We start from the raw sequence: 25,466 nt of genomic DNA on the forward strand, positions 1-25,466 counted from the left end.
CATTTTACTGCCTGCCAACATGCATCCTTCAAATCCTGACCTTACAACTTACAGTCCCGGCCAGTGAAACACTCACCCAACAAATGTCAACAATCATTAACAGCACACAGTTTAGCTCAGCTGTGTTTATTGTAATTGTTGGCAACTAAATGCAACAGCCATTTCATTTTAAAACAGCTGCCTGATTTAAAGGTCTGAGTTGTTTTTGATTGGTTAAGTGTATTGATTAGTGTGCAAGGAGCTCTGATATGCCTCTGCAGGAATTGGAGAAATACAAACATTTGTCTTTCAGCAGATTCTGAACACATTCTATATGTCACAGTCTATAAAGCTGTTACACTGAATGTTATGAAAATCTCACTGACCTTAACCACCTTAAGCAATGTCACATTTCAATTCCCATGCCCTATATAATGGTGGTTAGGAAATAGCTTTGAATCGCACAGACTAAGTGCATAAATATCCAAAATGATTTTCTAAGGTCAAGCCTGAATGATTTTTCTCATGTGTTGCTCTGAGGGTCACATGAGAGGTGTTCAGGTGCATCACTCTAATGATATTCATGGGGTATGTGAGTGTGGGTGTGGGTGTGTGATGCTGCTCAGGACTGATCCTTTAAAGAGTGTTTCCGAGGGAGCAGGCTTTACCCAAAGGCTATGCCACACATCTCCCATCCAACTGATTGCAAGGCAGAGGCTTCTGCCAGACAGACAGGGGCTCATTCTCGACCTGTGTGTTATTAAATATTTGTTTGGGAAGATAAGCCAAGGCAGTCTCGAAAGAAACGGAGACAATCCACTGCTGAAATCAGAAACATTTTAAGAAATAAAAACATTATTTTGTTTTACATTTCATTCTCTTTGTTTTTTTTCACAAACAAAAACATGACATTATTTCTGGTTAAATGGCTATAAATTTGTCATTGAGTTGGGTTAGTGGGTTTGTGTTTGTGTGGCGGATGTTTCACGAGTAGGTTTTTTTCATATTTTTATGAATCCTGCTGTGGTTAGGCTTGGCCATGACTACTCTATATGTAATTGAGGAAACTGAAGGTCTGGCGTCCTCCTTAAAAGGAAAAATTCATTAAAGCGAGAGAAGAAGAAGGTGAGAGGTAGAGTAAGCAACGAACGAGAGATGTGTAAGAGAAGCCCGGTCATGCCCTGTTCATCTTATGATGGGAAGCTGTGTATCTGTTCACACCCGCGACACTGTCTTTTCATTAAACAGCAATATAAAAACAGCGCAGGTCAGCCCTTCTCTGCCGCTGAGGCAGCTTTCAACCTCACATCATAAGTGTACTATGGACTGTGCCTCAAATCAATGCCTAGACCAAGGCCCACTGCAGACATGCTTTTCCATCAATATGTATATTTTGGTCTTGACCCCACTCCACCTGGCTTCACTACCCTCTTTTTTTCCTTCTTATTCAAGGACAGTGTTATCTTTTTTTCTTTTTTCCTACTGCTCCACCTGAAGCCAGTTTTTTTCTGAGATGCAGAGAGAGCTTCCACAGTGTTTTTAAATGAAGAGGGAAGATTTGCATTCTCTATTTCCCAGAGAGTCCTCTTTTTCTTGCCTGTCCAGCAGCCTGTATGCTCACCTCAGTCTGCTCTCTCTGTCCTCCTGTTGTCCATCGTCTCCTCTCATCTCGCACTTTGTTTCAGCCATCTACATTCCATTTTCCCGTCATCTTTCCACGTACTTTATCTTTCTGTTTTTAATCATTCTTTTTCACTTTTCCAATAAAAACACTATTTTCTCACTGACCCAGAGAGATGATAAATGTTACATCCATACAGCATTAATACTACAAGGCATTATGAGAGGTGGCTAGGATGGTAGAGGTACTTTTGGCCATCACATTTGATTGATTGATTGATTTCAGTTTTAAGTTCATCTATATCTTTCTGCATCAGAGTGTTTTGTTGTTATTTGGATGTCAGGGCAGGATGCATCTGATGCCTGATCATATATTAACTGCTCATTCAAGAGTCCCCCAGTGGCTCCTCTGGCGGCTGACCACCCTGCAGATGAACCATTAATCTGCACAGAACTTGCAGCTGTGCTTCTCTTCTGCAATATTATGTTACACTCATGTTTGAAGAACATATTGGCTCCAAAACGGATCCAAAGTCCTCTACAGATCTGGGAATCTGAGCACTGTTGTCACAGTTGAGGCACAGATCTATCACGTTTATTTCTGACCATAGGCACAATTATAAAATGCACTTTGTCATGCTTCATCAAAAGTATTTTGCTCACCCAGTAGAATGTGCGTTCCATTTACGCTGAGTTCTATTATTAGTATTTAGTATTTCAAAATGATGAATGCTTTTCACTGTGTGATGTGTGCTGTTATGAATGTGAAGCCATTACAACTTAACTTAACCATCCCTATTATTGTTTTGTTTGCTATGGTTCACCATAATATTAGAGCTACTAATCACTTTAATAAGCTCATTCCATTTTTATTTCATTATATTTCTTATAACCAGGCAATGACTATGAAGTGAATGTTTAGCAAAATAAGGCAGAAAATACTGACAGCTTACCACTTTTTTATCTTTCCCTTCTCTACAGTTGGTGTTGGAGGCCCATAATGTCCCAGAACTTTCTGCAGGCGTCAACTGTACCTTTGAGGACCTGGCTGAGATGAATGGCTTGGTGGAGGGAAACCATATCAAGTGCTACTCCCCTGCTGAGAAAGAGATGCCACGCATTATTGTTGACAAAGGTAAGAGCGGACCTATTGCAACCTTTTTGCCCATAAAGCAACAAACTGAGATCAGGAAATATAATATTCCATACCAGCCAGCGTTGGATGTCACACTGTTGGCATTTGATTTGATGTTTGCATCGTAAACAAGTACAGAAACTGTATCTGTGTGCATGACATCAACACCTATGATAATTTGGAGGAAGCCGACTATTATCCTGACAAAATATCATTATTTATTATAATATTAGGAAAAATATATGTAAAAAGTGATTGCCAGCATCAACTAGTTATTAACATTAGAGCACCTGTTGAATACAAACATACATATCTGTCAGGGAAGCACGCATTGATCTGGATGTTTTCCCTTCAGTCAGAGGCATGCTAGTCCTAGGTCTAAGAGTATTGTATGAATTTTTGTTTTCTCATTGCCATCAGTAACTCAGTGGGCCTTGGAGCCTCATCTTAGGACATGTTTAGTAATTGAATGAACATTAGTTATTAGGCTGCTGTGGGATCTATTTACCACCCTCCCTCAAAGTGAATACGCTCCAGAGGGAGTGATTGGACCCCAGTAAACCCCAGTGCAAAAAGGAGAATATCAAGCTGCAAAACTAAGTGTTTTTACTACAGTATTTCGGCTAATTTAGTGCCTGGAGATTACACAGTCCCTGCAGACAATGTCACTGTTTCCATTCCTTTCAGGAGGCAAACAGCTTAAACATTTCTGACAATATTCATTCCACAAGCAAAGGAGGGAAGATGTATGTTTTTCTCTTTCTAATTCCCCTGCTCTTCATCCCCCTCTTTGTGGTCGACTAAGCCTGGTCTAATCGATCAAAGCTCCCATCAGGGAAGGCCTGTCCCCAGGCAGGTAATCCTTCATCACCAACCCTTATTGTGTCCTCATGTTAAGATAAAGAAGATGCCATCTCCTTCCATACTTCCACAGAAAGACAAAATGAATAATAATGAATGAAAAGAGAAAATCGATGGTACTTCAAAATGTACATACAAAGGAATGCTCACTGATGTCAGAGAGCTAAAGAAAATGGTATTCACACTTGCCTGTCTGTTGCTTGCAAAAATGTTATCTATGAATTGTAGATATTGGAGCCAAGACAACAAGATAAGTGTAGTCTATAGTGCATAGAGGGGAAGTGAGCAGATCATCATGGAATTACAGTACTGGTGAGACCGTTTAGGCCTGAGCTGTACACATGCACGAATATTCAAATTTCCCTTCATTTATTCAGTGCACCCACATGAACAGAGCTTCACACACACATACACTGCCATGAACAAACACACAACACCACTGCAATAAAGTAATCCTCAGATAGACAGCACACATTTTCATATGTCAGGCTGACAGGGTGCCTGAGGGTGCTTTGGGGAATTAAAAAAAATTGTTTAATGTTTGCAATGTCAACCACATGTAAAGCTGGTGATGCTGCAGTCATACAAACGTAGATGTATAAATATGTACTAAGCTTGGTTGGAAAAGGGAAAAGAAAGGAGAGAGATAGATGGAGGGATAGACAGTGTTAGCAGGCTTCAAGGTAACATTTAGGTGGCCTAATTAGGACAGAGCCGTTGTCAGTGGTGCTTTACTGTGATTGATGAATGATTCCTTCTTTGTTAGAGAGATGGAGAAAGACACAGGGGAGAAGGAGTCACAGTGTGTGTGGAAGAAAGTAAGGAAGGAAGTGAAAGAGACCTGTGTTTAGAGATAGAGTGGGGATGAGACAGACAGAGAGATACAGAGGTAGTGTAGAAACAGAGCAGTTAGATGTGTGGATGTGCTGTTGAATTAAACATGAACTCCTTCATTAGGGCCAGACAAAAGGACACACCAAATACAGTTGAGCTGCAAGCTCACATACACACACACACACACACACACACACACACACACACACACACACACACACACACACACACACACAGATACACACACGGTTACTGTTTTATCTTCTTCCCCCTATACATAGTCAAAGACACTGTCAAAGACTTTTCCAGGGGAATATTTTCCATCCCAAGGGAAATGTGCCTGCACCAACTTTTATAGTCTCTTGTAAGGCGGCAGGTATAGGGAGACCCAACAAAACCCTTCTACTCTCTCTCTCTTAAGATAATGCCTTTACCACTGCAACAGGCTGAGCACCTGTGGCTCAAAGCAGTAGTATTGCAGTCATCTCTTCTTCATGGGAAAATGTAATATGACCAGATACTGAAAAAGATATGTGAACAAGAGAATAAAATGATGTGTCTACACACTGCTCGTGCTGGAAAACAAGCTGTGACATGCAATTATTTACCATTATAATACAGTTTTTTTTTCTCCTTGTTAAATTAAAATTGTCAGTAATGGGTTTAATATATGACTTCTGAAACAAAATAAGTTATTGCTTCTAATAGTTCTTATTCTTTTTATCCTCTTCTTGTTTTTACCTGAATACAAAACACTCTGTCTACATCTACTTATCAAACTTTTTTTAACTATAATTTATTTTCTCTAGGTGACCACCAGATCGTACAGCTCTATCTCAAGTCCAAGGAGACAGGCCTGGCATTCGCAAATACCAGTTTTGTTTTCTACAACTGTAGCGTGCACAAGTCGTAAGTCTTTTTCTACTTATAGCTCTTTAGAGCTCTTCTCGTTAGCAGACAGCTTGTCATAATTCCCATCCCTTCACATTGATTAAAAAAAAAACTGACATTGATTTTTAAACTGTTGAAAATTATATTGTATACATAAGTAAGTAGGCATATTGAGCTTCTGTTCTCAAGTGTATTTGCTGCTGTTCAATACTAATTCCCAACACTATCTTCCCTCTCCTCTGCTTTTCATGCAGGTGTCTGTCATGTGTGAGTAGTCCTTACCAGTGCCACTGGTGTAAGTACAGGCATGACTGTACCTATGACCCTCGCACATGTTCCTTCCAGGAGGGCCGAGTCAAGAAGCCTGAGGTGAGTCCCAAGCCAGAGGGGGCGATTAAAGTGTTTTACTTGATTTGCTTTTTTCTTGTTTTTACATTAACTCAAATTATTCGGCCACCAAACCCCCCTGTAGATGTCGCTAGGAGAGTGAAACCCTCAATGGATGGTTGAGCTGTTGTCAGGATGCCCAAAATATCTAACAGCACCTCTACCTGTAGGTTCACAGACATTTAAACTGTAGCCCAGTAAGACAATGTCCAAGAATCCCCATAGTTTTTATTGCTGCCCAGCACCAGCTGGCTTCTTCGTATTGGGCCAGCTAAGTAATAAAACATGGTGGAATAAATTGAGGGGTAATGTTTGGCTATGTGACACTAATAGCTATCATTCTAGGTTTCACATGTAAAAAGAGTTATGTTAAAAGGATTGAGACACCTTTCAGCTGTAGTGCTTCCATCTGGCATGAGTCTCTTGGCATGTCTCGCTCTTGACTGCACATCAAAGGGCAGTGGAATCTAATAAAACGGAGCCATTTCCTCTTGCCCATCCCTATTCCCTGTGACAGCTTAGTCTGTGTGAATTATCAATAGTATTGGCAGCCAGTTCAATTCCCGTCGAAGCAGAGCCCACCGTAATTAGGCTGCTCTGCTGCAGAGGACAAGCCACTCACTGGATGGGGTACATTCAGCGAATGCCCCCAACCCGCCCACACCCTGTTCTGTGAGAGTAGTCTCACTCTGATTTAGAGTCACTTCCACAATAGCAGCCTTCAGCACAGAGCAAGGAGGTAAAGGAAAGTTTGGGTATGTGCCACATGTATGTGGGCAACCTCTGGTGTGAGCCTGTGGGTGTATCAGTGTGCTTTAATATATTTTTATGTGTGTTTGTGTGTTTATCTGAATAACGTTTGTGCCTGCCAATACCCTGCCAAATCATGGTAGTTTTCAGGGGGAGGCTTTTACAGGGAGTTAGTGGCCTGTTAATGCTAGCCTGAGGTGAGCTATGATGAAGATCACTAGTGCTAATGTCTGGGTTGGCAGACGCTGCACGACAGGCAGGGACAAGCTTAGCCAGATTGCCTCCTTTGATGAGCAGTCTGCTCTCAATTGTGTTATTCCACCCATGTTTGCCCCGAGCCATTCAACCTGCGTAGACGTTATTATTTTCTTTTTCCCCAGTTTCCATTATCCTTTTGAACCTTCTGCTTAGTCAGGCCCAAGCCTGAGTCTTTGCAGGTTTACTTTTCCAATTAACTCATGGGCTGGTGGTCAATATTGACTGAGGATAATAATGTCTGAATCCACTCCTTTTGTGTTGCTAACTAAAAGAAAACCATAAATAAAGCGATGGGGATTTGGTATTAACACATTAATGACATCCTTTTTTTTGATGTGTTGTTTCAGAAAAAGCAGGTGTTTTGCAGGCTTAATGACTTTTAATTTGCTTTTAATTAACCCTCAAATCCAAGGTCATGTTTTGAATTAATGATTTAGACACACACACATACACGCTTAAGAACATGCAGGCACAATCCATTATCCATAGAATCATTCCCATCATGATAGGCAACAAGTCAACTTTGCTCTGTGAAATGGGATGGGCCCTTTCTGCTGCAGATAACTTTGTGTACTATTACAATTACAGGATTTCAGGCAGGGATCTGAATAATCCCTTAACACTATGCTAATGATCAAGGCCATGTAAATCTCCCTACTGGTTGAGCTTGTTGTTAGTATGCATGGCAGGACAGAGTTAAAGCCAGGCCTGGGTGTGCAGTGGGTGCCTTTTTATTCATGCCAGCAACGATATGGGCACACAGATCAGACGTTTGCCTGTTGGCAAATTAACCAAGGCCACGTCCCTATTTGCCCTCCACACATCTCAAGGACTTTGCTGTCCTGATGAGCCTCACTCACTGACAAAGAACACGCATGCAGCTTCACATGCATGGAATAAATAGCCAAATGTTATTTCTGACCACTACTGTTGCTTTTTTATCCAAAACCCAGGTTTTGTTATCTGCATATTTATCACTCATTCTAACTGCATCCCCCATCCCAAGTGCACACATAGCCTCACCTAAAGCAAGTGAAATTAAGTAAACCTCCGGTTCTCTTAAAACCATTAAATCCACAGGACATTTCCCTTTCTTCTTCTTCTGTCTACAAATCAGCATTATTATATCCTGAGCTTTTGCCAAGCTTTTCCTTATTATATTGATCTTGTAAGGATATGCAAAACACACCAAATATTGATGTTACTGAATATATATCACTACCTCTTAGCACATCCTTGCATTAGCTACTTCTTTTCTGTGCTGTGGTGATCAGTGCTTGGGAGTTTGTTAACCAGGAATGTATTGATCAAGGGATCAAAATAATTTTATTAAAGAAGCCAACAGCCAGCAGTAATAGCTGTTAGTTGCCAATATGAGACAAGAAAGGTAGAGAAAGATGCTTTCTTTCAATTCATAAAAAAATCAATGGCATAAACTCTGACTGCTGAAGAGCCAGTTGAGTATGTGCAGAGTAAAGACAAAAGGGATATGCTTATGATATTTTAAACTTAATTGTTGCAATGTCGCCTAGTTCGCAAACCTCAGCAATTAGTTTAGTGAACCGAATGTTATCATAACCAATAGAAATGGGAGGCAAAACTGTTAAAGAAAAACCCAAGTTATATTGAATTGCAATATTCCTTTAAGAGCAAGGACAGAGATGCAGGGAGAGAAGCGGGATAGGTATTTGGGGGGGAAAGTTAAGGTGAGGACTGGACAGCGGGTTAGAAACAAGGTGAAGATCAGCAGGGAAGGAGGGAAAATGAACAGAGAGCGGGAGAGTGTCTTTGCCCTAGGCTCTGTAGGAGATGATAAAACAGAGGCCAGTTCAGGGGAGCTCTTGGTAACCACTAGGTAGGTGTGTGTGTGTGTGTGTGTGTGTGTGTGTGTGTGTGTGTGTGTGTGCGCATGCGTGCATGCGCATGTAGTGTATGAAAACTGAAGATCCTCTTCATCTTCACACCTTACACTGCTATAATTATAGGTATCTCTCTTTTGCTCTCACCCTCCCTCCTCCCTTGCTTCCAACTATGCCCAGGGCTTTTACATTCACAGTTCCCACTACGCTGCCTACTCTCTGTCACTCTCCCCCTCTCCACCCTTCACACCTCCTACCAGTCTCTAATTATCAGATCTAAGTAGGTCCCCAAGAAAAAAAGAAGTCAGGAAAGAGAGGGGGAGAGAAAATCACTGAGAGGGAGTTGATAAGCGAAATGAGAAGGGTCAGTGAGCTAGATAGGACAAACAATATGACCTGGGTTTAGCGGGAGCTACATGAAGGAGGGATAAAGCATGAGCATGGCAGAAACAGTGATGAGGTCACGTCAGAGAAAACAATGAGTCAGTGATAGAGAGAGGAAGAATGAAGGATAATAACGTAGATCAAAAAGAGAAGTGCCAACTTGGTTTTCAGAAATCAATGCTTATTATTTGGTTATGAGGAGTCATGATATTGACAGGTAGGAGTAGGAGAGAAAACACACCATACCAACAGCGTGCACACACACTTGTTATTGAAGCACATAAGGCAGCTGTTTAGTGCTTTCATGATTGGCGGTTTCTGCTGTCACAAAACTTAGAAAGGGAGAGTGAATTAAGATTTTACTGATTTTGAGCATTCTCTGTGTTAGTGGGGAAAGCCTGCTTCACAATTACTCTATCTGTATGTGTGAAATAAGGTGTTTGTGTGTCACTAAGATTATCTACATGAGACTACAAGGATGGGTGTTTGGAGCGTAGCTGTAAAATCACTCTGATGTCAGTAGAAGGTGCTAATGAAATGGTGAATGTGTGTGTGTGTGTGTGTGTGTGTGTGTGTGTGTGTGTGTGTGTGTGTGTGTGTGTGTGTGTGCGTGCGTGCGTGCGTGCGTGCGTGCGTGCGTGTGTGTGTGTGTGTGTGCGTGTGTGTGTGTGTGTGTGCTGTGTGTATACTCAGCAGCTGTTGGAATTTGCTTTTTCAAGTTTTCCATCTACATGACATGTTGTCATAAAGGCAGATGATGCAAGAGATGCTGTCTGGCTGTGACTTGTGGCGTTTATCTTCTACCGTAATAGGATTCCAAGGCTTTATTCTTTGTATGTGTTTAAGGGTGTGTGTGTGTATGTGTGTGTGTGTGTGTGTGTGTGTGTGTGTGTGTGTGTGTGTGTGTGTGTGTGTGTGTGTGCAACCGCACATGTCAGTGTGTGTTAACCTTAAATCTGCTTGCATGTACTGTATAAGAAAGTGTAGTTTTAGTGTGAGTTTTTGGGTTTAGTTTATTGCATTTTAGCTGTGATGCTCTCTCTCTCTCTCTCTCTCTCTCTCTCTCTCTCTCTCTCTCTCTCTCTCTCTCTCTCTCTCTCTCTCTCTCTCTCTCTCTGTATGTGTGTGTGCACAATCCTATCACCATATGCCACTATCAGTGTAGATCTGTATCTTCAAGATTCAGCTTAAGTCACGTTGTTAAGTCATACTCCAGTGCTTTCCATGCCTTCATTTCCACAAACCAGATCAAATTTATTGTCCCTATTGTTCAAGTGTATTAACTGGAAGAGATGTGATTAAAAATCGATTGCATCTCTCTTTGCTCTCCCACTCGTTTTCATACTCCAAATATGACCCTTTGTTCTTAGGAAAATGAGATTTGGAAGAGCAAACACAAATGTACCACCTCTTACTTCCTCTCCACCACTGAACTCACTCACCATGTTTGTCATTTATCTATAATGACTTTGTGAATGGTGTCATAGCGTTCCCCTCTCTCTCCAAGCAGCCATCTAGTCAGTCACTTAGCCTAACCCAATCAAGTGGCTTTTAATAAACTTCAAACAAGTGTTATCACCCAGTTCAACATGCGCTATGCTTCACTCCCCCCCAGCTCCATCCATGCAGGGGGCTCACCTTATCTGCTTTCCTTCTTTTCACCCTCTTTCCTCCTGCCTCTTTGACATGCTAAAGCTGCTCCTGTCGCACATGCTTTATAGTGTTTTTTTTTGCCTCTTTCAGTCACTCTGTTCTTTTGTTATGCCTCTCTCTCATTTTTGCTTATTTTGCTCTCTCTCTCTAACCACCACTCTTTAGTGAAAAAAAATGAAACAGTTTCCATTTTACTATCTTTACCCTCCTTTACCTCCCTCCTCACCTTTCACTTCTGCTTGTCAGTCACTTTCCTGTTCTTGCCATTGCCTTTTTTTCATTTGTTCTCTCTGTCCTCCTCTGTTCGTCTTTCCTTTTCTCTTCTCTGTCCATCTCTTCCCCTCTCCTCACCTGTCCTCTTTCCTTTCCTGTTCATCTTTCAGGCAAGTCATAGGTGCTCTATATTTAGCCAGCTCCTCACACCTGAATTGATTGGCTGTTAATTTTAGATAATCAATTGCTAAGTGACTCATCCCCCCCCCCCCTCTCTCTCTCTCTCTCTCTCTCTCTCTCTCTCTCTCTCTCTCTCTCTCTCTCTCTCTCTCTCTCTCTCTCTCTCTCTCTCTCTCTCTCTCTCTCTCTCTCTCTGTGATCCATTCTTGCCTAATTACTGCACAGGCAGAAATCAACCTGATTTTGATCCATCAGTGAAAACAGGAACACAAAAACCAAACATACAAATACAAACTGAAAGCTCATATCATTTCTGTATAACTGCCTGTTTCATTGTCTCATTAATGCTTCCCTCCTGTGGATAATGACAGTGGAGTACCTGTTGAGCCGGCCCTTCACTCACAGTGAATGTGAGCAGGTCCTAGGACCGTCCAACCAAGAGACTCAGCTGATCTCCACCCAACAGAAACTATCATAAATAAAAGCACTAAAACACTGAAAACAGCACAGGCTGAAGTGGATATTCCATTCAATTAAACTAATGTTGGTGAAGTACTGGGTGATCTGGTACCTGATAATAATGAGATACATGATGAGAGTGTGGATGGCTCCGTGATTTTACAATACACTGTATGTCAGTCATGTTGTAGGTATATTCCTGGTGCAACCATGCTCACTGTCTCCAAATAGATTCAAAATGTTGATTTTCATATTAATATCAAAAATAAATGGGAAACATACATACAGTTAAATTACATTAAAAGACAGGTCTTTCCTGTATTGTAACACTTAATTTTAATAGAGAAGGGCATGTATTTGTAAGTCGTCCAAAATTTCAGCACACACAGAGGTAATTTTAAATCCGCCTTCCTGCATCTTTTGACTTTTCTGTGCTGTGATGCCAAAATTGGTGGTTGATTGATCAGCATGTGCACAGATTTCAAATGATGTGCATATGAAGTATAACATACATAGGGGCCAGATTTACATTTGTGACAGTGGAACTTAAATTAAGGTTGTTCTCTTGCTAATATTTATACTTTCTTTAGTTCAAATCCATTAACAAGAGTTGTGTACTTCACTGTGTGACTCAGGTGACGGGCAAACTGCACTTCTAATAACAAAGTGACATTGCAGGATCTTTTCAAGTAACATTAATTGCAATTACCTCATGAGATGGCCCGTAGTAACACGCTTTCCCACCTTGTCTTTTTGTCTTTCTTCTAGGGGTGTCCCCAGTTGCTGCCTGCAGATAGGATCCTGGTGCCAGTCAACGTGGTAAAGCCCATCACCCTACCGGCAAAGAACCTCCCCCAGCCCCAATCTGGACAGAGGGGGTATGAGTGTCTGCTGACCATCCAGGGAAACGAGCACAGAGTTCCTGCCCTGCGCTTTAACAGCTCCTCAGTGCAGTGTCAAAACACATCGGTGAGGATTAGTGTGTGCATGTGTGTGTGTGTATTTTACTTGCCAGCTTCTCTGGGATATCATCATTGACCACCATCCACCAACACACCAACACAATCTCTATAAAAACGCCCCATTTATATAAAGTGTTCCTATAAAAGTGATAATATATTTTCAATCTCTCTTACACACACATACAGCCACATACATACACACTGATTTCAGCTAAGGGTTTCTCCTCTTCTAGCCAGACAGTGGGTCAATGAGAAAAGAGTCTGACTTTGTCTCTCCTGCACAGCCATCCCTGCGATCATGCTCCATTCACTGGCTGAATAATGCATTGACAGCAATGAAAGACTAGCATGAAAAAGGCTTTATGCTGGTCTTGATGCTAATCGTCTGTTGATACAATAACATATCATCTTCCTGTCTATCTTCATCACTCTGGGTGTGTGTTAGTGCCTGTGTGTAGAGATGTCTGCCAGATTTGTGTGTTTAATCACAGCACAATCCAAATATTGTACTTTGATTGAGCAGTGAAGGAGGGAAACTGTAATTTAGCGGAAAATGATGATTCTAGCACCAACCCTCCATGCTGCTCGTGTTACAGAACCGAATGAAACATAATCTCGTCTGTGAAAGCTCTGTGGTGTGTATACTGTGTGTTTGTGGATTCAGAGTGTGAGTTCATGTGTGTATTCACTGTGTCTACAGCCACCTGTTGATGATGCATTTTGCATTCAAAGGAGTATTGTTATACTAGAGCCTTTTGGACTTGGAGATAATAGACAGTTTAAAGTAGCTCAACAGCTTCTTTCTCTCTCTCTCTCTCATACTCTCTTCCCCATTTCTCCCTATTTTCCTCTCTGGTTGCCATGGTGACAGTATTTCTATGATGGGATGGAGATGAGCAGTCTTCCCGTGGAGCTGACTGTAATCTGGAATGGAGATTTCAGCATTGACAACCCCGCCTACAACAAAGGTGAGCATGCACAGAGGCACGAACTTGCACATACTAAAGTACTTGCACATATGCACGCACATATACACACACACACACACACACACACACACACACACACACACACACACACACACACTTGTGAATCCATCAGCTCTTTCTATAGTTCTCACCTCTCATAAGAAACCACAAACACACACACACACACACACACACACACACACACACACACACACACACACACACACACACACACACACATATAGTTGACTCTTATAAACTCTCACTTATACACACACATAGACACAAACACACAGTAAATCTGCTGCTTCCCCATTGTTGCCCTTGGAGCCGGTCTCCATGACAACAAGCGGGCAGCATCCATCCCCTGATATTGCGGTGTAGAGTGGTTAACTTTAACACATCCTCTCTTACGCTTTCCTTGTGTATGTCTCTTTCCCCTCCAGTCTCTCTCCATTTATCTGTCTGTCTCTCCTGCACTTCACTGTTGTATGTCTGTCTGTCTGTCTGTCTGTCTGTCTGTCTGTCTTTTCCTTACTCTCTAAATTCCATTTTCTTGCCTCCTCATAAACATTATTTCTTTTCAGCTGTCTATTTGCTCTGTCAACACCTCTCTGTCTGCTCCCTCTTTCATTTTTTCACTTTTCACAAATTCAGTGTGCTTTAAATTATTATTCCAGGCTGGATTCCAGTGAGCAGGTAGCATATAATATATATTGCTGCCTCTTTTTCTTTTCTGTCCAACTCTCCATCTACTCATGGTATATGTGGAATGACAGCTCTGTGCTGAATTTTTAAGATTTCAGCTGCTGAGCTTGATTCAGTTTGGCCACTGGCGATCCACAACTATGTGTGATTCATGCTGGGGTAGGGAAACAGCAGCATGCTGGGGGTTGTAGTTCTGTGACAGGAAAACAACACATTTTAACCTAAGGCAGTGGAAGAAGGCATAAGAAACCTATTGACACTGCTGTAAGGCAAAGTTTGTACAGTATTTGTGTGTTTGTGGATGTGTGTCTGAGTCAAATACAAAACATATTCTTGAGCATAAGTGTAAAATGAAACAAGCAATGATAGTTAGGGAAAGAGAGGAAGATGCTTGAACTGGAGAGTCTTTCTCTACCATCTTTCAACCTTTGTTCTCCTGTGGAGGAAGCTGCTCCAAGGGGATTGTTTGATGGACAGATCACACATGCATCTAATGGCAATTAAAAAGAAAATGGCTGGCCCGTTGCCATGGAGATGATATGTTAAATGTGTGGTGAATGAGCAGAGGCGAGAGGCAGCAGTGTAGGAAACTCAAAGAGAGAGAGAGAGAGAGAGAGAGAGAGAGAGAGGGAGTATATAGAGATAATGATAGATGGAGAAATAATGAGACAAAGATATCAACGAATGTCACTCTCAAAATGTTCAGTTTGTTCGCATATTCAAACAGCAGCTGAAAGACATTAAGAGATTTGGGTAAACAACTCAAATTTGAGTTGTGTGTTTTGAAGTTTGTCCGTCATTTTAGAGGCTTTTGCGCAAAATGTGCATGCATTTGCTGTTCTGTAATCATTTGTACAAATGTTATTCACTTAAGTTCTGAACTATTTCTCCCTCTGTGGTTTCCTTCTTCCCCCTTTGTTTCTTTTTCCCTTGTCTCTTTCCTTCCTACGCACAGTCCATCTGTACAAGTGCGACGCCCAGCGTGGAAGCTGTGGTTTGTGTCTGAAGGCAGACCCGCTCTTTGGATGTGTTTGGTGTAAAGGAGAGAACCGCTGCACCCTGAAACAACACTGCCCCCACCCCGAGAACCAGTGGCTGGAACACAACGGCATTAACAGCAAGTGCACCCACCCACGGATCACACAGGTGGGACACACACCAGGGCACAGATGTATTAGCGTCCACATATGTCCAGTACATACTTTGCACATAAGAATTTACATTGGCCAAGTATTGCCAACATTGTGTTTAACTTAAAGGCTATACATGCAAACACACAAATAATTACAGTGCACTGATAGGAGCATACATATACTCATCACCACCGTGACAGCATGGCAGTTAATCATTTCAACATAATGACAGAGGCTGTGAGTCACCATAAGCTATTCAGCCTGACAGCATTTGTGAGGAACAATATCTTTTTTAATCTTTTTACAGTTACATATCTTTCATCTAAAGTTTATACCATAATGATATACTAGAATCACAGTTACAGCAATCATTTAAATAGGCCATTATAGATGTCTTTCCTTAAAAACTGTAAGTGGGACAGTGCTTATTTTTGACATAGTTTACTCCCATCTTACTTTCAATGTAAACATACAAACACTAGGATAGTCCATGTAAGACCTAGACAGAGCTAGAAAAAGACAAATCATCCTCATTCATGCTAGTTATCAATCAACTTTGCACAGATCTCTGCACGGTCACACAAACCCCCACTTAACCCATCATGCTCCTGAAAACCACATACACCGTGAGAGGCAAATGGTCCTGACCTGTGAAAGACATATAAAAGCGGCAATAGCAGAAGGCATAAGGGTCAGTGAGATGGAGGATAAGAGGATGCAAAGGAAAGATGGATGGAAAGATTCCCAGATGAAAAGAGAGGAGGATAGATTGGGTTTACATGAAAGGGGGGGGGGTGACGGATGGGTAGACTGAGCCAGAATAGAGTCATGTGAGGCTGAAGGGGTGGAAGAAGACCCCTACGCCCTCCCCATATCCCCATGATGGATACGAAGGTCCTCTCTGCATCCTTTTCACAAGGACGGGAGTTAGGAGCAGATGGTGACTGACAAGAGATGAAGCAAAGCGGGGATAAAAACAACAGAGAGGGGAATCCTTTTTGGTGTCCTGTGGAGTGATGGGTTTGGACGGAGAGAGGAAGAGGGATACCGAAATGGAAGGATAATCCCTTCTCCGCTGTTCACTCTCCTCTCTGTACATCATCCTATATAGACCAGAATACAGATAAGTGGCTGACCTTGGTGGAGATTCACTGAAAGCAGCACCATAAATCCCATTGTTTCTTGTAATCTTGAATCTTCACAGATCATGCTAACCTGATGGGTTTCAGCAGAATTTTCAAATGTTTTCTAAATAAATGTGGATAGTCTGACAGAGGAAGATAGACACAGGAGAGAACATTCTGGAATCTCTGGACAATGAGGACAGCTCCAAAACAGGGAACTGAACTACCTTCTCTTCTACTCATTGATACCTAAACCATTGTGATTATTTTTATCCCGACAAAATCAAATCAACTCTTGAAGAAGGTGATGAGAAGATGGTGGCCCTTGTTGCCCTTATTAAAGATTCTGAATCAGTAAGGTGCACTCTATCATTCTTTCACTCCACTGTTTGTCTTCCCCCCGAGCAGTGGATTCATTCCTGGAGATGGGCCCTGTATTTCTCCTTACATCCCTGAGGCTGCAGTAGGGACATATTGCAGCCTTCTCACGTCCCCCATAAAAACTGTCACTGGGTGAGGAGTGAGGACTTTTCCAAGACGACCGGGACTCTAATGCATTCTAATACGCTTCATTATAATGACATCTCCCATCAACAATATGAGAGGGAGAGACTCACATAGAAAGATGGAAAGAGAAAGGGAGAGATAGAGAGAGAAGTGATTAAGTGTTTGCCTCTACCCAACCGTCAATTATCTTGTCAAAGTCACAAATCTAATCAACGCCTCATTGCGTCTCTCCCTCTCTTTTTCATTCTGTTGCTTCTTTCTTCTCCTACACTATTTCTCTTTAACTCTTTGTCCCTCTCCATCCTCCATATTTGCTTATAAATGGAGAGCCACGGTGCAATATGTGCAATCTTTTTAATTGCATGTATTGTTGCCCCGTTCCCAGAAGGCTCTTTTTTCAGTAAGATATGAACAGGGAGCCTTATTAATCAGAGACATTGAACCATCCTACAACGATATCTCCCACATGGCAGCCACAGGACTTGTGTTGTGCGTGACCTGGCTTGAGCTCGCCTCTGTCATTCAAATGGCTAGTTCCTTTCAAGCCCAGCTAGTTTGTTTTAGTTCACTTCTTTGAAAAAAAAAAATTAAATAAGGGTATTAACATAAGGATTATCATTTCACAGCAAGCAAGAGCTTCAAGCCATAAAATAAAGCCACACACACAAACACACTCACTTAGTACTCTACCTGTGAACATCGCAGGGGGTCACGCTGTCAACTATAAACCGAGCAGAGAAACAATGGCAGTCTCAGCCTGAGTGAAAATCCTTAGGATCACTATTTTTCAGTGGGATGGTGACACAGCACCATTAAAGGTGGGCCCCTTCTATTTGACAGAGACAGATAGAAAAAGACTATTCTGTGTCCGTCTCTAACATCCATCCATCTGGGCCGGACTGATAATGTGTGCGCACACACACACACACACACACACACACACACACACACACACACACACACGCTGGCCAAAAAGTAATTGTGTGAGTAAAGTGTTGATGGATGTTGGAACCGCCTCATCAACAATGAGAGATGTTACTGATAAATCAAAAGGACACTGTAATTACTTCAAAGATGTCACCCAATGCCAAGTTTTAAGTTAATCTTATATAATATATTGTCGTGGTTTTCAGTGAATACAGGATTGAGAAATGACAATCTCTTGACCCTAAGTCTTGACCCGTTAGCTGTCACTGGAGCTGTTATTTCATCATCTATTTTCTCTTTTCTGCAGCGTCTCTCCCATCCCCTCACCCTTCAGCAAAGTCATGTTTTTCTTCTGAGCATTACATAATGTGTGAACAGAAAGCACATATCCCCAAAGGATTTTACATATGAAACTTAAATGTATCAATATCATTCTTCACCTGTTTGTCCTTCTACACCTGAGTGGTCTACTGTATATTGCTTTTGCAGACAGCCTTTGTCAATACAGTAGTTTCACAGGAACCAAAACACTAAGAAGTAGGAACGTTGTATTCTGACTGGCTGACACTAATACTCTATCTCACACCATTTGGAAAGTTAGGATGTTGACTGCAATTTTCTTAAAAGGGAGTTCATTATCAGACGCCAGTTAAAATTCATGTTAACATTAACATTCATCATCATTCCTACTTAGCCACTATTCGTAGAAGCTCTTTTCATGTTTACACTACACTACTTTATAACTCTCCTAATTGCTTGATACACTAATTTTAGATAAATTGCAAATACAGTTGTGATTTAAAATATTGGCCTACAAAGCTGTGTACAGTATGGACAAGGGGTTGAGAAACATACTGCAGCTAATGGAGATATCAAATTGGAGAGACAAATTATGTTAATAAGTTAAAATAGCTTTTTAATGTTTGGCAAAGAAATTTGAGTCTAGGACGTACGTATATGGCACAACACAGTATTGCTATAATTTGCCATGTCAAAAAGCAGTTATATCAGTTTTCTTGACACACATTTGAGTTTTTGAGCATAGAAAAAAAATCTTTATTTATATTTTACAAAATGAAGTGGAGAAACAGGAGACAAAGAGAGGGAAACAAATCCAGTGGCGTCATTTTTATCATACCTTTACTTTTATTACATTTACTCATCTACAGTTTTCCCATCTAATATTTTACTTTAATAACTGTGAGTGTCCCTACATGGCCCGTATCTTAATGGATGTATTAGCTCTTAGATCATTAGCTCATCTTAGACTAAACTGTTACTGGAGCATGTGAAGGCATCTTGCAGTTTAGAGCTGCCATTCTACCGACGTCACACAGTCAACGCCTGCCTGCAATTACATCTTACCACCAAAGCTGCCGCTAGAAACAACCTAACTCAAATCTTACGGACAACAACTTTAAATTAAACAGCCTCTCATCATCTTCTGTCACACATGCTTTCAGCAAAATTCTTTGTGCAATGAATTAATGTTTGTTGTTTGTGAAAACAAACAAAACCACATCTCCAAAATCGTTGATCTAGATTTAAATTTCAACAGATCACACCTTTGCGGGGTCCCAGGGAGGGAGGCACGCTTGTGACTATTCGTGGTGAGAACTTGGGACTGGACTTCAGAGAGATTCAGGATAACGTGAAGGTGGCCGAAGTGGATTGCACCCCCATACTTGAGGGCTACATTCCTGCTGAACAGTAAGTCACATTTTACATTGATGACTGAATATAGAACATTGGCAGCACTATGTAATAAATAGCACATCCTCGCCTAGTCTTAATTTATGTTCCTGCAGAGCAGTAAGTCCCATTTTAGGCAGCAGCCAGTTGAAAGCAGCTATTAATAGCACATATACTCATAATTACAGGTTGTAATGAGCTTTGCTGTACAGTAATTCACAATTTTGTCGACTAAAATGTACATAATATTTCCAGCTGCACTGGAACCATAGGGAGAAGTCAAACTATATTTTGTAACAGCAGCAAAGCTGAATCCTGAATTCAGCATAGTATTTCTACTCTCCCTTTACTTGCCATAATCCCACTGAAAGCACTTTGACCACAGCTAAACACCTCATGCCCTACAGGGAACAAGACACTTGAGTCACACACAACATTATGTTACCTGTGTTACCCACACAACAGAGCCATAACAAGTTGGCCTGACCAACTGATCATGAGTCATAGTGGTCACCTCAGGGTGTTTGTGTGCATGTGTGTCTGTGTGTCTGTGTGTGTAAGGCAGCAAGGAAGAAGGTGAGTGAGTAACAGAGAAAGGGAGGCTATGACATGAATGGTAAACTAATGCTAAAATAGCCTAATTCCTAGACCAAAACAAATTGGAGTTTGATTTAACTTCAAGTCACAGCGGCACATACAGAGTACAAGACACATGTATGTGTACTGCTGTGGGCCGCAGAGAACAACTCTGGCGTCCATATTTCATAGCAGCACAGCACATACACACACAAACACACACACACACACACACACACACACACACACACACACACACATACACAGTCCCATAATCTTTTTAGAAAGTTCAGGAAGTTACATTTAGTTGAGTTTAATCCAGCTTTGGTTCCTTACAGGTACCGTCTGTCAAATTATTTTAAAGTAGTTTAAAGTTGGCTTATCAACAGACCCAGGGCTTCTTCAGCTAAGAAAGTAAGTTGTGTGCCAGCACTTTCTAAGCAAATGCTGACCCAGCAGAAGAGGTAGCTATATTTGAGGTCATATGTAAAAGGATAGAGACTTTTTTCCTTTTTCTCCCACAAGTGGAGGAGGTGAAGTCGCTGCCAAATAACACATTATTTTATTGAGGTTTTAACAGGTTTAGGTCCATTCTTTTTACATAATCTGCTCAGCATTTGCTGGCAAGGCAAACTGCAGGAGTTTTTTTTATAGAGGTTTTTGTATGGGAATTTTTGCATTTGGCATATACATTCGGGTGTGTCTCTTTTTTTTTCTTACACATTCCACAATTATGCTAATGTATGTTTCTAGGATTGTGTGTGAGATGGGTAAAGCAGAGAAGAGCCAGTATACTGGGAACGTGCAGGTCTGTGTCGGAGATGGAGAGTGCAGACCAGAATTCATGGCAAAGTCCTCCAAGTACTACTATTTTGTGGTGAGTCTACACTCAATATTTAATCTTTTTGCATTAACATAAACAAATTTACCCCTTGCAGGTTGTTGATCTGTGTTCTCACCTACTGTGGTAATACTGTACGTACATGTTTTGGCTGTGATCTGGTATGGTGTGGTTCTGACTGAGAGTCTCCCTCTCAGTATTTTTCTCATTTGTGTATCAGCAACAAGACATAACTGGCCGTCAGTCACTAATAAGCACAGAATTAGAAAGAAACACTGATGGTTTTAAAAACATTCTTCTGACACATAAAACACACACATTACATACTTTCTGTGTTCTTTCTAAACCCACTCTGCACACAATTAATCAGCATCACTCGCACACTCAAATAAATTTGCAGTGTTGCCATTATGTATTTGTTTTATGGAGTTTTATCATTTTTAGTGCCAACCATTGGTGCTGGCCGAGGTTTATTTCTCACTAGGGTCCCTGTAGAGGATTATATGATGTTAGGTCTAGATGTCACACCACGCAGCAGGCTGGAGATTATAAGAAGGCCAAATGAAATGAAGGAGGATTTACTTTATGCCCAGCTTTCAGTGGACTACATCAGTTGCTGCTGTGTCAAAGCTTTCCACCACAGTATAGTGTATGTAAGTGGGACTAGTGAGTGCCAGTATATATTAACACTCAGAGGCATTTTTAGCTGAGAACACTTAGTAGATTTCGATTGATTGATTTTGAATGATCTTTTAAGCTTTTATTGTTTTGAGCACTGTAATGTCACTGTTAATGCAGAGTTATTTTCCTACTTTAATTAACCTTGATCTCACCCTCTGATTGACTTATGACCTTACAACCTCTGCCCTTCCTCCAGATCCCAAGGATTATCAACCTCAAGCCCAGCCGAGGGCCAGTCTCTGGGGGAACCATTGTCAACATCACCGGGAGCCACCTTGATGCTGGGAGCAACGTGTCAATCATGTTTAAGGACCAGCCATGCACTTATCTGAGGTTAGTGGGGAGCAAGCTAAAGCTGATCCTGCCAATCACACTTAAACAGTCAATTAAAAGCTCAGTCAAAGCCCATGTTAGTCAAACTGCAGGGAGCAAACCTCTCTGACAGTTCTCATCTTTGTTAGATAATTTTTCCCCACATAAACTGAGACAATAATTAAATGTCCTGGAATAAATGGTTGTGATCAAGGAATGGTGTAATCATCAAGCTTCCATCTATTAGTTAGCGATGGTTGATGTTTTTTACTTGGAAGATATACTTTTTTTAATAAATTTGAAATGCCATTTTCTTAAATTATTGGTAAAAGACATTTTTGTAATCCACCACTTAACACTGATCAATGCACAATTCCATGTTCAGTCAATAAACTATCTATCCATGTCCACTTAAGCAACCATTCAACCATCTTAAATATTAAATTGACATTGGTTTTTGAATGATTTATTAATTTGCACCAACAGTGATAAACAACTAGAGAGATGACTCCTGAGTGTCTACAAAATGTAATATATTGTTGGAGAAAAATGTATTGTTAGTCTATAACTAATATAACCAGTGTTTCGTCATCCTATCATCACTTTAGGAGGGGTGGCCAGTGGCTCACCTGCCGCACCCATGCTTCCCTGCATGGCTATGGGAACGTGTCCGTGTCTGTGAGCATAGACAGGGCTCATCTCCAGAAAGACCTGCGGTTTGAGTATGTGGAAGATCCCACCATCACCAAGATAGAGCCTGAGTGGAGCATCTACAGGTATGTTACAAGGGCACATTTCAGTCAGTTAACTTGTTTGACCAAAGCTTGCATGTTACTCACTGCTAATGGATATTGATGGATGCTAGAGATCCTGTAGATGTTTTGAATGAATGAACAGCTGCAAATTAGTTAATAGAAAATAGTAAAGTTTTGACCATCTACAACTGGATAATACAAAATCTACAACATCATAATTGTCTCAGCATCAATATCACTCCGAGTGAGTAATTGATATCACCATCTGTCAAAACAATCTCAGCTATCCGTTGAACCTTGTTGTCAATCTTCACTCTCCTTCTCACAGTGGACATACCCCAGTGACAGTGACAGGAACTAACCTGGACATCATTCAGACGCCACTTGTCAGAGCCAAATATAACAGCCATGAGACACTCAATGTAAGTGATTGTGAACACAGACAAACACAAACAGTCAATAAAATATCGTTACCACTATCAATGTTTCTAAGTCCCTAACTTCCCTTGTCGGCTAGACATCCCAAAAGAAGGGGGCCGTAATAAATGTCAGAGTAAATCTATATATATATATATATATATATATATATATATATATATATATATATATATAGATTAGATATATATATATATATAGCATAAATAAATGGCAAGGCCTTTTCTGTGATCTGATTGAAAGACGAGGGAGTAACAAAAGGCGGTAATACTACCTTCATGGTCCATTTGAGCATGAGCTTGCACCACTATTTAACATCTGTGCTCACATTTCTGCACTGGGCATTGTGTTTCAAGCTACTGTGCAGGCAGCTTGCACTTTGAACCACCATAAATTGAATGTGGTGACAGATAATTTGCTCACTCTCACTTTATTAGTTATTAGCTCAGTTTGGCACTGAATGTGAGAGGAAACAAAAACATTTAAGCAACATTTGTGCACATAGAGGGGTTTTGTTGCAGTTTCCGTCCTGCTGCAGTGCAGGATACATGTCAGAGATGTCCTGAAGACCTTTCAGGATTAGTCAAGTTTGATGTTCAAGGAGCCAATTAGAGTGGTAGGCAGTAGTTTGAGTGGCTGCATGGCAGAGGTTATTGTGGAAATGTCTGTGAATGAGACAGAAATGTCTGTGAATGAGACCTGTGCTGTTGGTTGATATGTCAATGCCCTGACAGACAGAGAGGAATGGGCATGACAATGACAATGACAGATCAGACAATCTGTTTTTGTGTATAAAACTGGCTCAGAGATGTGAATAAAGAGGAATAATTTAAATCACATCACGTGTCAAATGAAAGACCAGGGCAAAGATGAAGAACCACAAAACAAGAGTGAGACAAGCAACTGAAAAAAAGATGTAAGAGACACTATAACTGAGCAGTAAAGTAGTATTGAAAAAGATGAGTGACAGAATAATAATGTGTCAAAGAGAAAAGGAAAGATCACAGGGAAGAATAACTGGACAGGGAATAAAGAAGTGATGAGAGGGTGGGGGTGTCTTTCTGAAGGGTAATGAAGGAAGGGTAAGACCTAGTTATCACTCCTGGATCTTCACACATCAAAGCCAGAGTGTGCACACACTCTCTAACTGCACCTCGTTTGGTGGCTTTCTTTGAGGAAAATACTCTAACAGGTTCTTCTTTGCACTTTTTGAAATGGAGGACCTTCCAGTTTGAATTGAGTGTCCAGTGGCCTGTGTGAAATGTAAACCTGTGACATGAAAGATTCACACTAACTGCTGATGGGATGTCTTGGCATATAGTAAAGTTGGTGCATATTCAAGTGCCAGATTGCCACAGCTTTAGTTGCAAGGTGGCATGAGTGATTTAATAGGGAACTTAGTTATACTTTGAATATGAGATATATTGAGATCTAGCCATGAAAACTTATATAAATAATGTGGACTGATGCATAATCACTCACAGTATCTTCAGTAAAATGGAAAGCACCACAACACCTCCAAGTTTATTTTTGTGTCAATTTAAAACAATTATCTGCTTCTACTAAGCACTCATTTCATTTGCAGAAGATATGTTCATTCATAAATGTAACGTCTCCCTTCGCTCTCTGTTTTCTGCCAGTTGTGCCAGGTGCTCAGTCCTACATCCATGCTGTGCCAGGCTCCAGAGCTGCCCATTAGTCTGGCCAGGCAGCAAGAGGTGCCTGAGAGACCTGACGAGTTTGGCTTTAAACTGGACGATGTGCAGGCTCTGATGGCACTCAACAACACTAACTTTATCTACTACCCCAATCCTGAATTTGAACCACTCAGTGTGTCTGGGGTGCTGGAGCTTAAACCTGGGTCACCCATTATACTGAAGGTACGAGGATAGTTATTACCCACACTTACAATCAGTATTTATTGATTGTAAGATATTAACTTACCTATAACATGTTTTGATGTCATTTTGCAGTATGATCAGTATATAAATGCGTTTTTTGACTCCTAGCTCCTACCCCTCCCTTTAACAAACTCTTATTATGCATGAATTCTTTCCTGCAGGGACGTAACTTCCTCCCACCAACCAATAGTGGAAATGGAAAGCTGAACTACACAGTTCTTATTGGCGAGAAGCCCTGCATGTTAACAGTGTCAGAGACCCAGCTGCTCTGTGAGTCACCCAACCTGACGGGTCGACACAAGGTCCTGGTGAGTGATATGCCACATGCTCACAAAGACAATAGAGAGAGACTCACACAGATACACATGACAGAGAGGCAGGCTATGGTGGAGAAGGCAGACACACAGACCTATAAATCCATCGACAGTTTGACAGACAGAAAGACATACCTTATGTTGCTTTCTAGCTATCTTCTTGTTCA

At 41.1% G+C, this 25,466-nt stretch overlaps 1 protein-coding gene across 3 annotated transcripts in view; it reads left to right on the forward strand.

Annotated features, from left to right (window-relative positions):
* Window positions 1–25,466, forward strand: part of plxna4 (plexin A4) — a 252,928-nt gene that overhangs the window by 169,662 nt on the left and 57,800 nt on the right. For all 3 annotated transcript variants that reach the window (XM_035996329.1, XM_031313676.2, XM_035996330.1), the window contains exons 7-19: window positions 2,581–2,734; window positions 5,239–5,338; window positions 5,575–5,689; window positions 12,232–12,432; window positions 13,297–13,393; window positions 15,057–15,247; window positions 19,351–19,502; window positions 20,814–20,937; window positions 21,779–21,915; window positions 22,503–22,670; window positions 22,978–23,071; window positions 24,725–24,964; window positions 25,147–25,293. In XM_035996329.1, coding sequence (XP_035852222.1) covers window positions 2,581–2,734; window positions 5,239–5,338; window positions 5,575–5,689; window positions 12,232–12,432; window positions 13,297–13,393; window positions 15,057–15,247; window positions 19,351–19,502; window positions 20,814–20,937; window positions 21,779–21,915; window positions 22,503–22,670; window positions 22,978–23,071; window positions 24,725–24,964; window positions 25,147–25,293 — 1,920 coding nt within the window. The remainder of the gene's footprint in view (window positions 1–2,580; window positions 2,735–5,238; window positions 5,339–5,574; window positions 5,690–12,231; window positions 12,433–13,296; window positions 13,394–15,056; window positions 15,248–19,350; window positions 19,503–20,813; window positions 20,938–21,778; window positions 21,916–22,502; window positions 22,671–22,977; window positions 23,072–24,724; window positions 24,965–25,146; window positions 25,294–25,466) is intronic.

This window comes from Sander lucioperca, chromosome 20, assembly GCF_008315115.2.
Source record: "Sander lucioperca isolate FBNREF2018 chromosome 20, SLUC_FBN_1.2, whole genome shotgun sequence".
Lineage (NCBI taxonomy): Eukaryota > Metazoa > Chordata > Actinopteri > Perciformes > Percidae > Sander > Sander lucioperca.